Below are 19,732 nucleotides of genomic sequence, written 5' to 3'. Positions count from 1 at the left end.
GCACGAGATGACAAAACCACAAAGGGCTATGGAGTGCTTTTAAAGAAAAAAAATAGACATTTACTTTATTCCTTCAAATATGTGGATTTCATTTGGTCACAGTTGAGCCTGTGACCACAGGGCCACTGCTATTGGAGTCACTGTGGCTTGCTGTAGACAGGTTAGTCTGCAGGCCTGCAGCTTCCTGGCCTCCGCTTCCTCTCGCAGAAGGCTGTGGGCTTCTGGTCAGGCCTGGGCTCTGCCTCTTGCCTGGTGTAAGAGTGGGTTTCTGGAGCCCTTGAGTCCTTGTCCTGAAACACGGGGATACTCTTGATAGTGTTCTTACCCCAGCAGGCCCCAGGCACCGAGACAGACCCCACAGATGGCATGCCGAAGCGTAGGGACTAAGCTGGCACTATGAGGACAGGAGGCACAACTTAGGGTGGCTTTATGAGCCAACTAGAACATCCTGGATACCTACCGCTCACAGCTCCATCGCCTTCCTTGCTTACCTTGACCTGGACCCAGGGACTCAGTCATGAAAGCAAGGGACAGTCTGGTTTGTGGTCAGAGACCACGGGCAGGTAACTGTGCTGATGGGCTGCGTGTGGTGAACACCTGAGACTTACATTGAGGCAACAGTGCCACCTCAGAAAAGCAGTCAGAGGGGATAGAACTCAGGCAGAGGGAGAAGTGCCAAGGCCTAGAGGCACCCTGGGCAACATGGGGCTTCAGGTAGGGAAGGACGGAGGACAAGGGGCATTACGTGTTCCAAAAGCACCTCTAGAAGCCTTGCCCTGTCCGCCTAAGTCCAGCCTTCAGACTTGCTAGCACTATCCCTGCCTCAGCTCAGCTGTTCCCAGAGCAGGCAGAGGAAGCCCATATTCTAAACTCTTCCTGGTTGCAGGGTGGCAGTCTCCACAGTGACTCACCTTGCTGCTCATAGCAGCTTCCGTTTCCGGGAATGCCGAGCATGCCGAGTCCTGAGCACATCAAGGTCATCAGAAGCATCCAGGTGGGAGGGGGCAGAATCCTCACCAGGACCTGGAGCTCTCTGAAACAATAAAAAGTCAGGCCAGGGAAGACAAGAGTGACCCTGGCCAGACTAGGCAGGGAATGGGGAAGGGAGGACTCTCAGGACAGCCCCTACTACCACCCAAGCCCTATCATCAGGGACAGGCAGTTGCTTCCCCAGGACAGGGACATGGGAGCAGCCGTGCTAGCTTTCTACAGTCTGCCCCTTGGGCGGGGTCTCCAACCATTAGGCAATTCCATGGTATCTCCTGCTCTGAGGTGCTGGCCAATGGAGACAGAGACAAGAACATATCCTAGAGATGCCCAGGTCACCCTGGAACTAGGGTAGCACCAGCAGGGATGTAGTGACAGCTGTGTGAAGGCTCCACATTTCTAACCCTCGCAGGGGAAGAGGCCTGCTAGGGCTCCCTGGGAGTAGCCAGGGAGGACAGGGAAATGGGTCTGCACATTTTGTCCCTAGGTTCCCATGGGAACCAGACTGTCTTGCCAGGCCAGCTCTCTGTGAGCAAGAGACGCCTGGGAGAAACTACCCACAAGAACACGAACAAGGGCAATCCCCCCGCCACCCACACTGTACCCACAGCCCACCCCAGGGTCAGGTGTCAGGCCTGCCTCTCTACCTTGAGTTTGGGTGTGTGCTGTATGTGTGGGGTGGGGCTACATCATAGTAGAAGGCTGCCTCCCTCTTCTACTACAGCCAGTCCAGGAGAGGCAACTTCTGCTAAGAAGCCCTTTCAAACCGGGCAGACTAGACAGGCTTCCTCCTCCTTCAGAAACCCACAGAATGCTTCCTTGCACAACTTCCACCTGCCCAGCTCACCACTCCCAGCAAGCCAGACACACAGATAGGCAAGGCACTGCAGAACCCTTCGCCTGTCACAGCATCCTTACCTGTACCGGGTCTGTGGCTGCTGGGCTTGCTTGTATGCTGCAGGCCAGGCAGTCCAACTGCCTGGCCCTGTCCTTGAGTTCCAGGTCACCAAGGTCTTCACTGTCACTTTCAGAACCAACAGCCATGGCTGGTGACAGGGTAGTAGGGACACCGTTGGGTGGCAGAGTGGCCAGGAGCGCAGGAAGAGAGAAGACAGCTAGGAAACGTGTCTTTAGGAGGAGGTAGGCTGGGTTGTCCCGGAATTGCTTCTGTACCAGTTCCAAGGAAGTTTGTAGGGCTCCAGCCTTGGGCTCAGATTGGGACCCAGCTGCCTGGCTGGCGACCAGAGAGGAAGCCTTCTCTTCCAAGTCCTTTTTATGGAAGAGGAGGCTGGACAATGTTCTCAAGCTGCACAGTGAAGGGGGCTGATAGGGGATCCTGCTCCCCAGTGGGGGCACACAAGCACCTCGGCACCCCTTCAGCCATGGCAGTATGGCTGCCTCACTCTCCTGGGAAAGCAGACTTAGGTCCAAGGCCTTCTTTTTGGGCCCAGATGTGGGTGGTACTTCCTGGCCCTGAGGACCTTTGGGCTCTGTGTCTGCACTGGCTGGAAGCTGTCCCAGGCAAGCAGGAGTCGTGGCAGGGGAAGGTGGCTGTTTTGCCGGTGACCCTATGGTCTCAGGGGTCGTCACTGACTGGGGGAGGCCCACCACAGCTGGCACTGGGACAGAGAGCGGCTTCTGATTTGTGAGCACCCAGTTGACAGGAAGGCTGGCCTTGGCTGCCAGGGGCTGCCCACTTGCCTGTGGGCCAAGAACTGGTGGTAGACTGAGGGGCTGCACAGGCAGCTGACTGGGGCTGGGGGCTGCTGGGAGGGGCAGGACCTTGGGCAGGTCCTGCTTCTGGGATGTGGCAGAGGCCTGAGACTGTCCTAGAGTACTCAGAGGGCAGCCTGTGGGGACCTGCCTGGGAGCTAGGGCCAGGCTCCTAAAAGCAGCAGGGGCCACAATCGGGGTCCCTTTGTGGGAGGGGTTTAGGGGAATGGTTTGCAGGGTAGGAGGCTGCTTGTCTGTGGCTGAGATCCCAGCCCCCTGCCAGGAGCCAGGAGAATTTGAACCGACCATCCCTGGGGCCGCAGCGACAGAGAGTTCTCCGCTGGGTGTTGCAGGGCCTGCCACTGGGGACCCCTGGTGGGCTGGCAGCCCAGGGGGCTGGAGGATCACAGGCGAGGAGATCAGCAACTGGCTGTTGACAGCAGTGAGGGCCTGAGTGGCCTTTTTGGCACGGGACTCACGGAGCCGCTTCTCACGAAGGAGCTCAGATACAGTCTTGGGCTTTGGCCGGAAGCCATGTGGGGCTGTTACAGGAACTTGGAGGGAGGCAGCCTCAGTCCCGCAGGATCCCAGCCGTGGACGCCCTTTGTGGCTGTCTCTCTTTGCAGTTTGCTGACCCGGCATGCAGCCTAGAGGAAGAGACAACTAGCTTGAGGACTCCAGGCTCTGCGCCCAGGAACACCAGCAAGCCCATGTGCACTCTGTTCACAGGGAGGGCAACAGATGCCAGGGACAGCCCAGTCTCCATCTAACAAGCCGTGAGAGATCGGCTCCTAAACATCTAGCATCCTCAACACCAAGACTGCTGGGCTCTCCCCTCACGTGACATGACAAGAAGCCCCGAGCCCCCAGTGGCTGCCTGAAGTTGAGAGCCTGAGCAGTTCCAGGCCTATTCTCAGGGCCACTGTGGCTCAAATGCATGGCATTTCCCACCAAAAGAGAGAAAGATGTGGCAGATGGTACCTGTGCTGTTCTCGGCACTGGAGGATGCCTGTGAAGAGAGGACAGTCAGCCTGGAGAATCTTTGCTGGATCCCATTAGTTCTTCCCACTCACCCACAACTCTGGGGGCCTTCCCACCTGCACTGAGCTCAGGGGTCCTGGGGAAGGGTAACAGCTGCTGCTGTAGGCTTCCAGTACAGTTCCACTAAAGGCTACCTGGCCGGAGCTTGTCAAGTCATCATTGGACAGTGTGGGGCTCATGGGCTACGGGCACCAGAGTTCCATTTGGGTTCGGTCTCCCCAGGTGACAGGGCTCCAAGGTAAAACCTTCCCCACTCTAAACTCATGAGTTTGGTTTCTAGAACAGATGGTATTAGTGTCTCGTAGAGACCAGGCCTTGCAGCTGGCAAGCCTACCCACAGCCTACTCACAGAGTGCACCTGCCTCAGACTTAATCAGGCTTCCCGTGGGGCGGCTCACACAGATGCCTCCCTGGAGAAGGTATGGTTAGGGCTGTTCTGAGGGAAAGCCAACTTTTCCATGGAAATATCTGGGAATTGTCCCTCTGAGGAAGGCTTGAGACACTGAACCTAGGCCACTATGGGGCAGGGGATGGGCAGTACTTTTTGGTTTTCTGAGACAGGATTTCTCTGTGTAGTTTTGGTGCCTGTCCTGGATCTCGCTCTGTAGACCAGGTTGGCCTTGAATTCACAGAGATCCGCCTGCCTCTGCCTCCCGAGTGCTGGGATTAAAGGTGGTGTGTGCCACCACCACCCGGCTCTCACTCCTGTTTTTGAGGCAAGGTCTCATTATGTAGCCCCGGCTGGCCTGAAACTCACTATGTAGACCAGGTTGACTTTGAACTCACAGAGATCTGCCTGTTACTACCTTCTGAGTGCTGGGATTACAGGAGTATGCCACCATACCCAGTGTGACCTTCTTGTTGCCCGTGTCTGTTACCTGCAGATGTGGTTGGGGGTTCTGGGTGCCAGGCTCGGGCAGTGCACGTGCCTGGGTCTTCCTCTCTCGAATTACCTCCATGCAGCCCGCAGTATCAATCTGCAGTAGCTGAGAGACCCGAGAATGAGAACCTCCCCGTTCCACCCGACACTGGGCCAGGCCCAATGATGGTCAAGGAGATGTAAAGCAGCCCTGACCATGGCTGTTCCAGGAGTAGACCCAAACTCCTAAAGCCTCTGACTGCCCAGGAAGTCACAACATTTCCACAGTCTGCAGCCTGGACTTGGGCTCCACGCACGCCTGCCTCTTCACCAGCAGAGGACAGAGCAGACAGTACCCTGCTGGGGGCTTACCTGAATAAGCAATGTGAACACTGGAGTGCTGGTCAGGCGGGCACGCTCTAACTGCATCCTGATGCTGTCAGCTAGAGGACAAGGGCAAAGCAAAGTGGCTCCAGTTGAAGCTCCCAAGACAGTCTAGGGCAGAGCAGCCTCAGTGCTCCACATTGCCTCTAAGAGCAGAAGTTAGGGCCCCCTAAGCCTCTCACCACCACCCCAAATCCAGTTGGACCTTGTTTCACAAGGGCAGGGAGGAAAGGGTGGCCCAACTGTTCTTCTTCAAACCCTTCAGGGTTAGTCACTTCTGTCCTTCATGGATCTGCCTCTCCAAAGGACCCCACCAGGTCACTGCCCTGTGGTTAAGCACTTAACTGCTTGCTCCCACCCCAGCTCTGGAAAGCTCCCCAAAGAGCCCTGGGTAGTAGTACCTTGAGTTTGCACCACTGCAGGTCTCCTAGGAGCTTGTGTGCAGGACAGGTTGATGTCACCCACCCAGGGGATCACCGCCAGCAGAAGCCTGTGTTTAAGAAGCCTGCGGTGCAGAGCCTGTCTCTTGCGTCTTTGCTCATTCTGGAAAGTTCCATGCCACAGCCGCCGCAGATGGGGCCCAGCCACACTGTCCCCAGGGTCGGACTCTGAGCATGAATTAGGCAGGGGTGGCTGCTTCGGTCTTTGCTCCACTAGTGTGTGGCTCTGGGTGGCTGGGCGGGTCCTGACCAACTGCAGCATTCTCTCTAGGGGCACTCTGAGCACATGCTGTATATCAAAAGAGGTTCTGTAAGATTGGCTGCAGCAGGACCTGGTGCGGGTGTGACACCTCCCTGTAAGACCACGTGGCATACATCATGAACACCACTTGCTAGTTGGGAAAGTACTCTGTGGTAAGGTAAGTATGTGCTCTTCAGGTAGGGCCTGGCTTAGCTCTCTCTCTAAGAGATGCTCTGGTCCGCATGGCAGGAAGTACCCTGGCTGAGGTGACTGCGCCATCCCCCCAGCAAACCTCTGGGCACAGCAGCCTATGCAGCCCCACAGGCTGCTCCAGCCACGGCCAGAGCTGCATCTGGCCCAGGTCCCTAACTCTGAGGACAGAGGAGGAGAAAGGTAGATGCGTACGGCCAGCCAAGTTGGAAAGACACTGCACAAGGACACCTGTGGACTCACAGCAGTTGGAGGTGGGGAACTGCCCACTCAGATGTGCCCTGAAGCAAATGTCCTTACCGCCTTTAAAGCAAATGACTTGGGGACAATGGAGGCTGCATTGTGAAGGCCACTGCTACTGCACAACTCTGAAATCATCCCTAAGCAACACATTCTAGTGAACAAGAGGACATGGCTAGGGCCAGGTCAGAAACCAAACTGCCAAACTGTCCAGAGTGCCAGCGTCAGTGACCACTAGGAGCACAGAGCACCTACTCCTCCCCTCTCTCACATTCTAGGGTGCACTGGGGCTCACCTTGCTGGCTGGGTCCTCCATGCTTGCTAGGTGAGTGTCTGGTAAGTGTAGGAACTGAGCCCTTCTTGGAAAAGTTCTGTGAGTCTCACAGGGCATCGGCACCTGGCTCATCTCAGGAGTGGAGACAGTGGTAGAATCTTCCTTGTGCTGACTTGGAGTGGCATCAAGAGTGCAGGAGACAGCACGGTGTGCTGGGTAGCACCCTGACCCTTCTCTCTGTGACTGGCTGGTGACTGGCCTGGTAGGAACCCACAGGTCAACGTCTGGCACTCTGTATGGTTGAGGAACCAGTGCTCTGCCATTCTCCAGAGACTCTTCCAGCTCCATATCTGAGTCTTCACTGCTGCTGCTGCTGCTGCTGCTGCTGCCGCCACCATAGCCCCCACTGCTGCTGTCACTGCTGCTGCTAGAGCTCCACTGGCGACTATGATGGGGCCTCCGCAATCTCCTCTTCTGGAGACGCTGCTTCTTCTGAGGGGAGGAAAGGGCTGCTTCAGGTCTCAGCTACCCAGGCGTACTGGTGACAGGCAAGTAGGGTAGCCTTAAAGAGGTCTCAGGCATGAACACCTCCAGGGGCAGAGCACACTGCTGCTGAGGTATGGTCTCCCTCTGCCCTTGGCCTCCCGAAAAGGACACGTAAGGGCCAGAACCTGTTCGCTCCCCTCCACACCACTACTATATCTCATCTTGCCCAAGCACTCCCACAGGTTAGGGGCCTTCCACCTGAGCTTGAGCAAAGCACATCCACAGAAAGCAAACCAATGTCTCACCCTGGCCAGTATTTTCCATTTGCTCAGACACTGGGAGCCTGACCGATGGGGCAGTTCAGAAGCTATTCTTGCCCAGTGGCCTGCAAAAAAAAAAGAAACCAGACTCCAGCCTCTAGGATCGAGGCTAAGTCATCAGGATGCTCTTCCCTCATGTGCTTGGCCAGAAGCAGTTATCACCAAGGTCAGAGCACCCGTGTTTGGCAGCATCTGTATCTCAGGGCTGACCCACCCCTTGAGGAAGTTCTGGCACACACAGGTAGGGAGGGGAAGTCACTCCAGGCCCTGGTGCATCTGCTGTACTAAGGCTCTTAAAGAGACAATGTCAATGCTTTGTTCCTAGTGCTGCAGAAGGACACCTGTAGGTTGTACTTATGGGGAAGTGTGACAACAAGTGACAAAATCCTTTGTATTTTGCATGTCCTAGAACCATAGTTAGCTTTTTTTCTGAGGCGGTATCACTAGTTATTAGCATGATTTAACTATAAACACTCACTCCTGCCCTGTAGCAAAAACTTGGGAAATACTGCAAATGTCAGTCACAAAAGATTTGACTGAACATCTCAGAGGTTCCTTTGCACAGAACACCAAGGCAGCCAATGAAGCCAAGGAAGCAGGACCAGAAGCCTCCCAAAGGGTAGCACAGCTGTTGACAATGTTAGGTGATACACTGCAGGTGTATGTATGTGTGCATGAACATGGAGGCCAGGGGTGAATCTTGTGTAGTGCTCCTCAATGCTCTCCACCTTGTGTTTTATGGGTATTTGTGTGTCCTGTGTGTATGTGCTTGCACATGTCTTCTGAGTGGCAGGATTAAAGGTATGTGCCACTTCGTCTGGCTTCCCAATTTCCTATAGTGAATAGCCACTCATTTGTAATGGAGAGCATGGGGCTGGGCTTGGAGGCATGCCTGCCTAGCCAGAGTAAGGTCCTGGGTTCCACCGCCAGCACCAGCACTAAAACAAAAGAGCATTTGGAACCAGGGAGACACACTGCCACTTGTCAAGACTGAGAATGAGGCAGAAGCTGACGTCAGGACAGCAGCCCGAGACCCGAAAAGATGCGGGTCTCCAGAGGGGCTGTAGGAATTCCCAGGGGGCCCAGAGGCAGCAACCCAGAAAGGACAACTCACCAACACCGTATTTTTCTATTAACTGGATCAGCTGTTGTTCTTCTTTCGCATTCCACCGTCCCTTCTTCAAGCTGAAATGTAATCTTCTGATGTAGCTGAAAATGGTGAGGAGACAGAGGAGCGGTAAGACCCCACCCACCACTGCTCTTCTGCCTTCTCCAATCATTTCTGAGAATGACACCACCAGCAAAAAATAAATAAAAATCAAGACAAGCAGGACTTCATCAAATATTAAAAAAAAATTTACGTTTTAAGGCAGTGGTTTTCAACCTTCCTAATGCTGTGACCTTTAATACAGTTCTTCATGGTGTGGTGACTCCCAACCATAAAATTATTTTTTGTTGCTACTTCGTAACGACAATTTTGCTACTGTTATGAATTGTAATGTAAATATCAGTGTTTTCCAATGGTCTTAGGTGACCCCTGTGAAAGGATTATTTAACCCCCAAACGGGTCACGACCCACAGGTTGAAAACCACTGCTTTGAGGGCTCTGGTTAAAAACGGAGACACAAGCCATAGACTGGCATATCCATGCAAATCCTGCCACTGATAGGAGCTTACAACTGGAACACATAAAGAACCCTTGCAAGCCAGTAATACAAAGACAAGTAATTTAAGCCAGGCATGGCAGATGTTTCTCCAAAGAGATGTACACATGTAAGAAGCCAGTAGGCACAGGCAAAGCGGCTCAGCAGTCAGCCACAAGGGCTGCTGTGCGATGCCACTGTGAGAGACTACTTCACGAGCACGTGGAAGGGTCCAGTCACAAGCAGAGACAGTGACAACAGGAGCAGACGCTGCGGTGAATGTAGAAAGCCTGAACCCTCACATGCTGCTTGTGGGAGCACAAAATAATAGAGACACTTTACACAAAGTCTGGCAGCTCCCAGAAAGCCAAACACAAGAGTCACTGACCCAGGGACATTCCTGAAATAAGCATGTCTTGATAAACACTGGCCAAATGGTCAAAATGTTCAAGGCTCATGCACCTTTTATCCAAATGTATGGAAACACAGCATCTATCAGAATGCCCTTCCTTGCAAACACCAGGACTCCAAGTTTGTACCCCACATGTTCTTATTGACAATGAATAATGTTCTATGAACATTCTTGTCCAGTACAAGAGTTCCTGTTTGGGACACTTGAGTTTTGCATTCCTGAAATTAGGGACTCTGAGCATCTTTCCATGGGCCTTTTGGCTACTTGGCTATCTCTGGAGACAAGTCTGTTGCCTGCTGCTTGTTTGAATGGGATTCTGTGGGGTTGCTGAGTACAGATTGTGGGTGATTTACATTAACAAGGTAAAGTGAAATATGTTTGAACAAACACTGGAAGAAACTAGGGAGAAAAGGAGAGAGCCCTAGCAGTCTGATGGGGACCTTCTCACGGGCAACGTGGGAGGATATCTGCAAGAGTTGCCACTAGCATTTGACTCCTTGTGGACAACAGAAACATGAGAGTCCTGCTTCCAACAGTGCCAACCCCAGTCCACAAAGCTCCTGTGGATACATCAGTCGCTCTTGGGCCTCGTCACCCAGCCTGCCTACAGAAGTGTGACTCAAGCAAGTCGCTCCTTCAGCCAGTGCGGGCAACTCACCGGTCTCTGCACTGGGCATCGCTCCTACCTGGCACCTCTTCCCGGATTTTAAACCAGTCCTGCGCCCCATACTTGGCAACAGCTTGAAGCAATTTCTGCAGGAAAGAAGCGAACAGACAATGTCTCCATTGGATAGCCATACCTTCCCAACTCTGAGGTTTCTTAGCTTAAGAATGGCATATGACTGTACTGTGGACAGCCAGGTAAACTTCCTGGGTACAGTTTTCTCTGAATGCCAGACTTACAGCATCTTCCTCTGGGGCCCAGGATCCCCTTTTCAGGCTAGGGTCCAAGCTCTTGGTCCAACGGTAGATCAGTTGCATGGAGTCTCTTCCTTCCATGAAGTAGACAACTGGGGACAGAGAAGACTGGGACTCATCCATCTTATGCAGGCAATACGCAGGGACAGAGAGGCCTCCCAGAAGCTACGGAGTGAAGTTACTCTGGTCACCAGGACCTTCACTCCCCCTCCCGCCTCTCCCTAGTAGAGAGCTGTGCACTCTTCGACACTCTTCGACAGGTCTCAGCTCCCAAGCACCTAGGACCTCAGGCCACTAGGGCTTGGAGCAGCTCAAGGGACTGGAAGATGCCTTTTGGTGTGGTGGGCTTACTCTTGCGGTATGGAATATGGCTCCCAACACGCATCTCCTGGACCAGCTGGGTGAGCATGTGGTCTTCCTCTTCTGTCCACTCCTTGCGTTTCAGGGCTTTGTTGTACTGCTGAAATTTCTGCAGGCACTGGAAGGCGCTGCGGCTTGTCTTCCCAAGGCCAAACAGAAACAAATGGGCATCACTAGGCTTCACTCTGCACATGCAGAGATACCCAGAACATCCCTCCAAGGGCTTCCAGGAGACAGGTGGGCCTGAGCCACAGGCAGCACTCTGTACAACAGAGCTCTCCTCTTCCAGGCTCTTGTGATAGTTTGCTAGACCATGGTAGGGACCCAGAATAAGAGCAGCTTGGAGAGGGTTCTATGGCTTATAAAAGAAAACCTGGCCATAGACAACTATGTTGCTAAGGGAGCCTGAAGCAGGAGAAGTGCCATGAGTTTGAGGTCAGCCTGGGCTACATTGTGAGCTCCAGGTCAGCCTGGACTACAGAGTGAGACCCTATCTTAAAAATAAACAAGAAAAATCCTCATGACAGCTAACTCAGATGTCCAAACGACACTGCCAATTCCTGGAGGGGTGGAAGGAGATGCTTTGGGATGCCTCTCAAAGGAAACCCTCTAGCTCTCAAGCTCTAAGGCAGGCTATTCAGAGCCTTTGACAGGCAGGGATGAGGGACACACCTCAGGAAGGAGCACCTGGCAGATAAGCCACAGCCACATGACACTGCTGCTGTACCTGCCCCATCCCCCACCCCCCCATGGAAAGCTTTTCCAGTAGACTGAGCCAGCTCTCCAGTCTTGGTACTTATGGGGCTGGATGTGGTGGGCTCAGCTATGGTTTGCATCTAGACCTTTTCCGACAAATAAAAAGCAAAGGAATGCAGTAAGTGGTCACATTTTCACCAGACAAGAGGGAATTTAAAGTTAAGCCCATGTCCTCCCTACTTCCAAGGTCCCCAGGTCCCGGTCCTTACCCCTAGCTCCTCTGCAATCAAATGCCACTCCAAGTGGCCATGTGTGGCAGCAATGGCTTTCAGCTGCTCTACCTCCTCTGTGCTCCACTCTTGCTTGTTGATGCTTGGGTGCTCTGAACTCTGCCAGAACTTCTGGATCTCCTCTGCACTGCGGCCTCCTTCAAACTGCACCATGAGAACAAAGCTTTAGAGGGGTTGCTGATGCCAAGATTATTGAAGACATGGCCCCTGGCTGGGCTGTCACTGTCTGCCAGCCAGTGGCTTCTGGGGCCATTAAGCAAGTGGACTTGTTTGTGTAGCCAAAAGGCACTGAAGACTATTCATCTCAGGAAGGGCACCTTGTCAGTTGGGGAGGGTCCCATGAAGTCCTTTGCCACTTCCGATAGGGCTAGGCTTACTTGACTGGAGAGTTTATAGGAGTTAAGGCACAGGGAAAGCTTTACCACCTAGTTCCCACCCACGCTTGGCTTAGACGCACTACTGCAGCTGTGGGCCAGGTCTACCTGACTTACATTGATGTTGGAAATCTTTTCCCAGTCATGGTTGTCCAGCCGGTTCCCCAGCAAAACTTCCTCTGGGAGCTGGCTGAAGGAAAGGACAAGGAGCTGGTATCATGCAAGGTTTGCAGCTCTTCCCTGGACCCAGAAGGCCCCAGCTTACTTGATGTCCTGAATCTCCTTCTCTGCTTCCTTAATCTGCTTCTCCAGGGCTTGCCTCTCCAACTCGCTGGAGACTCGGCTCTGTTTCTCGCGTAAGTACTCAAGCCTGCGAGGCAGGTAGAGCGGAGGAGTGGTGGATGAGATGGACTGCGCAAGCCGAGGCCCTGTTCTCTGAACTGCTCTTGTCATGTCTCACAGCTCAACATTAGAAAACCTGCACAGGAACATGCTTTCTCTCTTGCCTTGGTCCCTGACCACAAAGGAAGCTCTGGCACCACCTCTGGGGCACCCCTACCACCAGGATAGCACCATCCAGGGCAGGAGTTGCAGACTCTTTGCAGAGGCAGATGGTAGCTGCTTGCGTCTCAGAGCCTGGACCCTTTGCCAAATCTTGGCTTCCAGGACACAGACACCCCGGCAAGCCTGACTTAGTTCTGCAGCCACTGCTACAACAAATAGCAAATGGAACTGGTTGGGAGGGAAGAGCTGGCTCTCACACCATCAGTATTGAGCACACGAGTCCAGAGGTGACCGGTACCTGGTGTCCAACTCTAAGAGACACCTCTGCCTAGTTACTCTATCCTTAACACTGTCAGCATCATGAGGCCACTTGGCCCCTTTTAGACTACACAGGCCCAGAAGGTGTAGCTCTTCAGGCACAGTGATACCCTGCCCCCAGGACATCTGTTTCTAGCAACTTTATCAAAACAACAATGCCCTTCATTGTGTACTCACATCGGGCACTACATGATGCCCTTTGGTCATGTGATATGTACCCATCAATAAACTCATAAAGCTGCTTTTACTGACAGGCCCAGAAACCCAGAGAAGAGAATCTGAGAAACTGCCCACATTGTGTAGCTAAACATGGATGCGCCTTCTGACCTTCTTCAGAGCAGCATAAAGGACAGACATTGACCTCACAGTGCTAAAGGGCAGCAGGGGAATGAAAAGACAGAGCATGCCGTGATGAACCTCACCAGCCCCACAGCCGCCTGGCGTTCGAGTGTGGGGAAGGCTATGATGACCTAGTTCCAGACTTACTTCAGCAGCTTGGGCTGAAGTAGGCGTTGCAGGCGATCACTCACTACAGACTTCCTGAGCAAGGCTTTCTCCCAGTGCTTCCCTGAGGAGGAAGAAATAGTGATGTGATGTCATGAGGCCTTGCCTACTCCACAGACACACATGTCACACACATGTAAGCCCTCTCTATAACCCTAGGTTGTAGGGATGCTGTGGGGATGCCCTCTGTGGTTCCCACGGTTGGTGGATGCCCACCCAAAAGCCTGTTTGGACCCTTACACTTGGTCACCAAGAGCTGTTCAAAGGCCTTGATTCCCTGGGCAGCCTTCTCTCGTGTGTCTTCATTGGCAGGAGGTCCCTGTCAGAGTATACAGCGTCAGTACACCAACCACACTCACCCTCCAGGGCCCCCATGGAGACTCAGAATCTTCCCTTCAGCCTCCTTATGTGCTGTCTACATGCAGGGCCAGACCTAAGACATTTGTATTACAAGTTACTGCTGAGTGAAAAACTCTGGGCATGACCCGCCAGCATAAGAAGTGGCCAGAGACTTCATGACGCTGACAGACACCTAAGTCCACCAGCAGTTTCAGATCTATACTACTGACTTGCTAAATGCTGTAATTCTATTTCAGGGAAACACACCCTAGAGGGCAATGTCAGTGGGAGTCCTTGACTTTCATCAAAGGATGAGGCATTTTTAAGGAGGGAGGAAAATATTAACCCAAAAGACCCAAGGGAACTCACAAGCACTCACACTAGGCTGTGGAGAAGACAGCGCCTTCCTCCCAAGACACTCAACCAGCTGCTGATAGAGGAGTCTTTACTACCTACCACTCCAGTGACCTTGTCCTTGAAGTATGGCTTCATGAAGTGGCCTATGTACATGTATGAAGGCAGGCTTTTGCCATCCTTCACCTTGGGGCATTTGGTCCCAGCCAGATCAAACAGGATCTCCTCCTGGAACAAAAGCAAGGCCATGAGTGAGCCAAGAAAAGGAAGCAGTCAGGAGGTGGGTGAACAGATCCACTCTGAGCCCTGTCCTGGGAACTTGGTCCTGTGGGACACTGAGGATCAGGAGAGCTTATAGAGGCCTTGAGTAGGCTCTTACCTGCTGCTCCTGGTTCTGGGCCAGCAGCTGGCTAACCTCTGCTAGCTTCTCCTGGATCACCTCCTGGTAGACCATATTTAGCTGCAGACAAGTCTCGGGGTCTTCAGGAAGAGCTTTTTCCTTGGGGTCCTCCTCCTCATTGCTGGCCTCACTCCACCTTTCCTCTTCCTGGTTAAGAGCCAGAAATGGCAAATGAAGAGAGGGCAACCCCCTTTTTGCCATGCTCAAGCCCAAACCCACAAGGGACACTGAAGTATCCCTAGTATAAGCCCACTGAATGTGGAACCAGGAGCTGACCCTACTTAGGGAAGGGAGGAGTTATACTTGGAAACAGAGCCCATCATCCTCAAGCTGGAGTGTGTGCATCTTTTCAAATCAACAACATGAGATGTGCTTGTGAAGCATATGCTGGGTTGGGGGTCAGTGTACCACAGCAAGCAGCTTCCATGTTTGTATTTATTGTGAAAATAAGGCATCCTGAAGTATCTGAAGCCTGAATTTCAGAGAAAGTTTGTTTTGTCCCCATCCCCAGCACCTCAAGTGTCAGATCTCAGCAAGGAAACTCCCTGAATACCCATCATCGTCAAAACCTGGGAATGCCAAATGTCCAATTGCTGTGGGATGGTCTTGTGTACATGTGAATATACGTTGCTACCACTGGTTAATAAAGAAGCTGCTGAAGCCGGGCGGTGGTGGTGCACGCCTTTAATCCCAGCACTCAGGAGGCAGAGGCAGGCAGAGCTCTGTGAGTTCGAGGCCAGCCTGGGCTACAGAGTGAGTTCCAGGACAGGCTCCAAAGCTACACAGAGAACAAAAAAAGAAGCTGCTGTGACCTATGGCAAGACAGGAGACAGCCAGGTGGGAAATCCAAGAGAGAGACAGGGAGAAGAAAGGCAGGGTCAGAGGAGCCACTGTGAGCCGCTGCCTGAGAAGCAAGATGTAATGGAACTCAGGTAAAGCCACAAGACATGTGGTGATATATAGATTAATAGAAATGGGTTAATTTAAGATGAGTGAGCTAGTAAGAAGCCTGGGCCATAGACCACACAGCTTGTAATTAATATTAAGCCTCTGAGTGATTATTTTATAAAAATGGCTGCTGCCCAGGCAGGACCAGGAAACTTCAGTCTCTATCCAATGACTTCAGAGCTGTGTCAGTCTAGGGAGCAGACACATAGTCCTTAAACACTAAGGGACTCTATTCTTGTTCGCTTAGTAAGGAAATAAGCAAACTGTAAAATTTCCCCCAAAAAAATTCCTAAAACGATCAAAAATATGATTAGCAACTCTGGTAGGAATAGATGTCTTCCAGGTGCTTTTCTAAGTCATCTATGGTGACCACTGTCTAGACCGGGAAACAGGCACAGTGGTTAAGCTGTGGAGCAGGGCCCAGACACATGGTTTGCTGCCTCCCACATCTCATGTTTTTAGTGTGAGCTCAGGAAAAGCCAGCAGCTGTAGTTACCAGCCTGTCAGAGTGGTTACTTCTGCTGACAACCTTAGTTTTGATAATTTGTGTTCAGGGGTACAGCTCAGGGGGAGGTGTGAGCCTAGGGTGAAGGAGCCCCTGGATTCCATCCCTAGCACCACAAAAAGTAACACTTTGGGATGCCTTATTTTCACAATAAATGGTTATCAGCTGTAGAAAAACCAAGAGGGGTGCAAACCAAGCCCTCTTGGGTCAGTTTGGAAGGGAGCAGCAGATGTAATCCAGCAGCCCAGCCTGGTAAGCAACAATTACCAAGGTGGGGGCACCAGCCGTTTCCAAGTCCTCATCAGGCAGGAAATCTGTAAGAAACACAAGCACACTATGTTAGAGCGGGAGCATGGGTAGCAAAGCATGCTGCAGATAGGGATGAGCCCTCATGACAGGGTCCCACTGGAGGGTTATCCACTAAGCTCAGCAAAGAAATGCTAGGTGTCTAGGCCATGGAGATTACGCAGGCAGACAGGCTGAACTCAAGGCCCTCCCCTCCCACCAGGATGCCACTGTTGCCTAGAGGGTCCCAGGCCAGATGGCAGCAGAGGCAGGCAGGTATGCACATGCAGGCCTGGGAGCTAAAGACTGAGGGAATGGAAGGAACTTTCTTGCTGAGGTAAAAGCAGAGGACAGTTTGAGCAAGAAACAGAGTCTGGCCACAGAGCAGCCCACAACCTAATACAGCTAAAGGGTACATACAGCTGCTCCAGCCATGCCATGCTAGCCCAGGCACATGTGCACACCTGCTTCAGAGTCCGAACTGAGACTGGATTCAGAGACCTCCAAATGGACGCTGGAGGATCCAGGATACAAAATCCTTTCGAGCTCCTGGATCTCCTGTGTTATTTTCTCTCTCTCGGCGTCGATGTCCATGACTTCAGCCTGCCTTCACAGTACTATGAACATGAGAAATTGAGTGTGTCTGGATCTCATCCTTCTTCAGACACACACTTGCTGGAGATGGCAAAAGCCTGTTCAAAAGCAGGCAATGGGCTACCCAGATAGAGACCCAGGCTCAAGATCAGCATGTGGGTATCCTGAGGTTAAGTTCCTACAAGCTGACACTTTTACACCCAGGAACTCCTGTTCTTGACTCAACACCTGAAAATGACCCTGCCTTCCTAGAGGCTACCATCAACATAGGTAAAAACACAGTCTACCTGTGTGGCCTCTGTCTGTGCCCTCGTGTCCAACCAGAGGGAGCTGGTCACCAAAAGCAGAAAGTGCAGAGCAAAAGACGTTCAGCCCTTGTAATCTAAACCATGATCGCAGCTGCAGGTGGCCCTGCTCTACACAGTGCTGAATGGCTTTGCTTGCTCTGAGATTTCTCTTTTCAGAACAGCACACAGTGCTGCCTGACACGGAGCAAGTGTCTACTACAGCATGAAGGAGGCTTTCTCTTGGGAACACTAAGCAAAGTCTGAGAGTGAAGGAAATTAGGAAGAGAAGCGTGAAAGACTATTATAGAAAACACAATCTCAGGTGGATGAGATGGCTCACCAGGTAAAGGTACTTGCCACCAAGCCACATACACATAAGCAAATAAACAAATATAATAATAAGACGCTGGGTGTGAAAGTTGAGCATAGTGGCCCACTCCTTTAATCCCAGCACTCAGGAGGCAAAGACAGGTGGATCTCTGAGTTCCAGGCCAGCTTGGTCTACAGAGCGAGATCCAGGAAAGCCAGGGCTACACAAAGAAACATTGTCTGAAAAAAACCAACCAAACAAACAAAAAACTAGAGTGTGGTGGCACACACTTTTTATTTTTCTATTTAATTTAATTAATTTATTTATTTTTGGTTTTTTTGAGACAGGGTTTCTCTGTGTAACCCTGGCTGGCCTCGAACTCAAGAGATCCGCCTGCCTGTCTCTCGAGTTTTGGGATTAAAGGTGTGTGTCACCACTGCCAGGCTGCATGCACTTTTAATCCTAGCATTTGGGAGGACAGGCAGATTGGATCCCCGAATTTCAGGCCATTAGTGAAATCCTATCTCAAACAAAAATCAAACACAAGTTCACACTCAGAGTCAGAAATGAAGAGAAAAACATCCTGCTCTTAGCTTGATTTCTTACTATTGAGGTGTTGAAAGCACCCTTGCCTGACTGCATCGAAACAACGCAATCCCCTTCAGCGATGTCGCTCCTGAACAAGATGTCTTACTTCTAACGAACCTTGGTTAGGAGCAGCCAGGTCTGCAGACTTAGCAAGAACCACTCACTGCCACTGGGCCCCGGGCCACCAACGAAAAGGCAACGTGTGATTTGAGGCGGCAGAAATTCCATCCCCCCCCCCCCCCACCGCGTTGCCCTCACATGTTCAAGTCCTAAATTGGGAGCCTATGGCCGCCTTCACTACATCAGAGGCACCTTTCTGCCTGTCCCATCTAAGGGCATACATATCCTAACTCCTGGCAAGGCAGTTGAGTGCCCATGCACCCTTCGTGGTTGGATTCGATGATTAGATTAGCCAGGCTTGACCCTGGTGCTGCGGCGCATAACGGGGAAGAGCAGCGGCTCGAAGCACGGCACTGTGCAAAACTGCAGTGTCTCACTAGCTGCTGGACCTCGGCTGGGCTCGGCATTCGGGTTTTCCGCTCCGGCAGGGTCGTCGCCACGCCAGGCCTCGGTTTCCCCACGCTGCCTGCCCCGCTCCCCCCGGACACAACGCCTACTAGCTGCAGCCCGCGGGTCCTCACCTGCAAGGCCGCCCTACACACGCTACAGCCTGTTCCGTCTCCCAGGCGACCACACGCACATCTGCGGGCCACGGAACTCAGGAGGCTCGTACCGGAAGTCCCGCCCCAGGCCGAGGCGCAGAGCATGCTGGGACGGCTGCTGGGGTGGGGCCCTAAGGAGGAGCTCAGCTTCCTGCAAGTTCTCTGGGAGCTGCCTGTTTCGTCCCTGGTGTCCTGGGTTCGGATGAATGATCAGTGAGTGTGTAGCTAAGTACTGTCCCGCATTTGGCTACCCCAGAGTCCACAACCTGAGACCGCCTGAAATGGACATTCATTCATTCGGGAACATTCTGCCTGGTCTGTCTGAGAGGCCAACACATCAACAGGGCTGGATAGGGAATTTGGGGGGCTCTTTCTAGTGTCTAATAATGTGTGTGAGTGGCAGGGGCAGGGCAATGGCTTGAGGCACAAGGCTGGTGAAAACCCGGCTCAGCGACTTGCCAGTTGTGGGACTTGGGAAAGGCCCCAGCCTTATGGTGAACTGAATAGAAGCCACCTGCCCACACTACTGAGAGTGGGGACAGAGCCGTTGTGAACCACAGAGAACTAGAGCCACAAAAGCGGAGAGTGGTGGTGCATCCTTTTAATCCAGCATTAAAGAGGCAGAGGCAGGCAGATCTCTGTGAGTTCAAGTCCAGCCTGGTCTACACAGCAAATTCCAGGACTATGTCGACCCTGTCTCAAACAAAACAGACTGTAGAGTCATGGCCAGTCTGGCCCAGAGTTGGGATTGATCAGTCTGGGGCATTGAAACAGACCTGTTGGTTCCTGGTATTTAATCTTCCGTGTACAGGACCTGTTTGTGTGGGGCAAGTCTGACAAATTGCACCATCGTACTGGTAACTTTTTTTTTTGAGAGAGGGTCTGTGTAGAACAGGCTGACCTAAAACTCAGAGATCCTTCTGCCTTTGCTGCATGGTGCTATGAATAAAGGCATGCATCAATCCCCATGCCCCATGGTGTTTGTAAAATTTTAATCTATTAACACTTTGCACTTAAACCTGGAGAATAGTATAGAAGCAGCTATGCAGCTCCCATCTCACTCACAGTAGTGGGGGCAGGCCGAAGGCTGCTCTGGATGGCAATTGTGCCTCAAGCCCTGTGGGCAAAGGGCACACTAGCCTGGTCTCCATGTCCCTCCACCCTGCACTTCGTTCTGCTGAGTCACTGACACCAACAGTGGTGGTGGGGATGCTACATCATGGCTTCTAGAAAACTGCAACTTTCC

The 19,732-nt window shown here is 52.4% G+C and overlaps 1 protein-coding gene across 1 annotated transcript; it reads right to left on the bottom strand.

The window, feature by feature from the left end:
• Nucleotides 1-34: 34 nt before the first annotated feature.
• Snapc4 (small nuclear RNA activating complex polypeptide 4) lies at nucleotides 35-18,591 on the bottom strand. Its single transcript, XM_052725085.1, has 23 exons — nucleotides 18,466-18,591; nucleotides 16,510-16,662; nucleotides 16,028-16,074; nucleotides 14,287-14,454; nucleotides 14,010-14,135; nucleotides 13,455-13,533; nucleotides 13,197-13,278; nucleotides 12,154-12,258; nucleotides 12,006-12,078; nucleotides 11,494-11,658; nucleotides 10,520-10,667; nucleotides 10,154-10,260; nucleotides 9,909-10,003; nucleotides 8,310-8,404; nucleotides 7,181-7,260; nucleotides 6,411-6,881; nucleotides 5,386-5,713; nucleotides 4,973-5,043; nucleotides 4,620-4,727; nucleotides 3,682-3,709; nucleotides 1,906-3,347; nucleotides 912-1,033; nucleotides 35-290 (listed from the first exon to the last, which is right to left on the bottom strand). Exons 2-22 carry the CDS (start codon nucleotides 16,637-16,639, stop codon nucleotides 920-922), a joined length of 4,062 nt encoding a protein of 1,353 aa, XP_052581045.1. The 5' UTR covers nucleotides 16,640-16,662; nucleotides 18,466-18,591; the 3' UTR covers nucleotides 35-290; nucleotides 912-919.
• Between the last annotated feature and the right edge of the window lie 1,141 nt (nucleotides 18,592-19,732).

Source organism: Peromyscus californicus, unplaced genomic scaffold (assembly GCF_007827085.1).
Source record: "Peromyscus californicus insignis strain IS unplaced genomic scaffold, ASM782708v3 Scaffold_7__1_contigs__length_154581171, whole genome shotgun sequence".
Taxonomy (NCBI): domain Eukaryota; kingdom Metazoa; phylum Chordata; class Mammalia; order Rodentia; family Cricetidae; genus Peromyscus; species Peromyscus californicus.
This window is presented reverse-complemented; position numbering and strand designations above follow the sequence as displayed.

Coding starts and splice junctions, on each gene's coding strand:
- Snapc4 (XM_052725085.1), bottom strand. CDS start 16,639: ATGGACATCGACGCCGAGAGAGAGAAAATAACACAGGAGATCCAGGAG. Junction 12,259..13,196: donor CTTCAGCCCAAGCTGCTGAA/GTAAGTCTGGAA, acceptor CCTGCCTCGCAG/GCTTGAGTACTTACGCGAGA. Junction 10,004..10,153: donor GGGCCCCAGAGGAAGATGCT/GTAAGTCTGGCA, acceptor TCTTTCCTGCAG/AAATTGCTTCAAGCTGTTGC.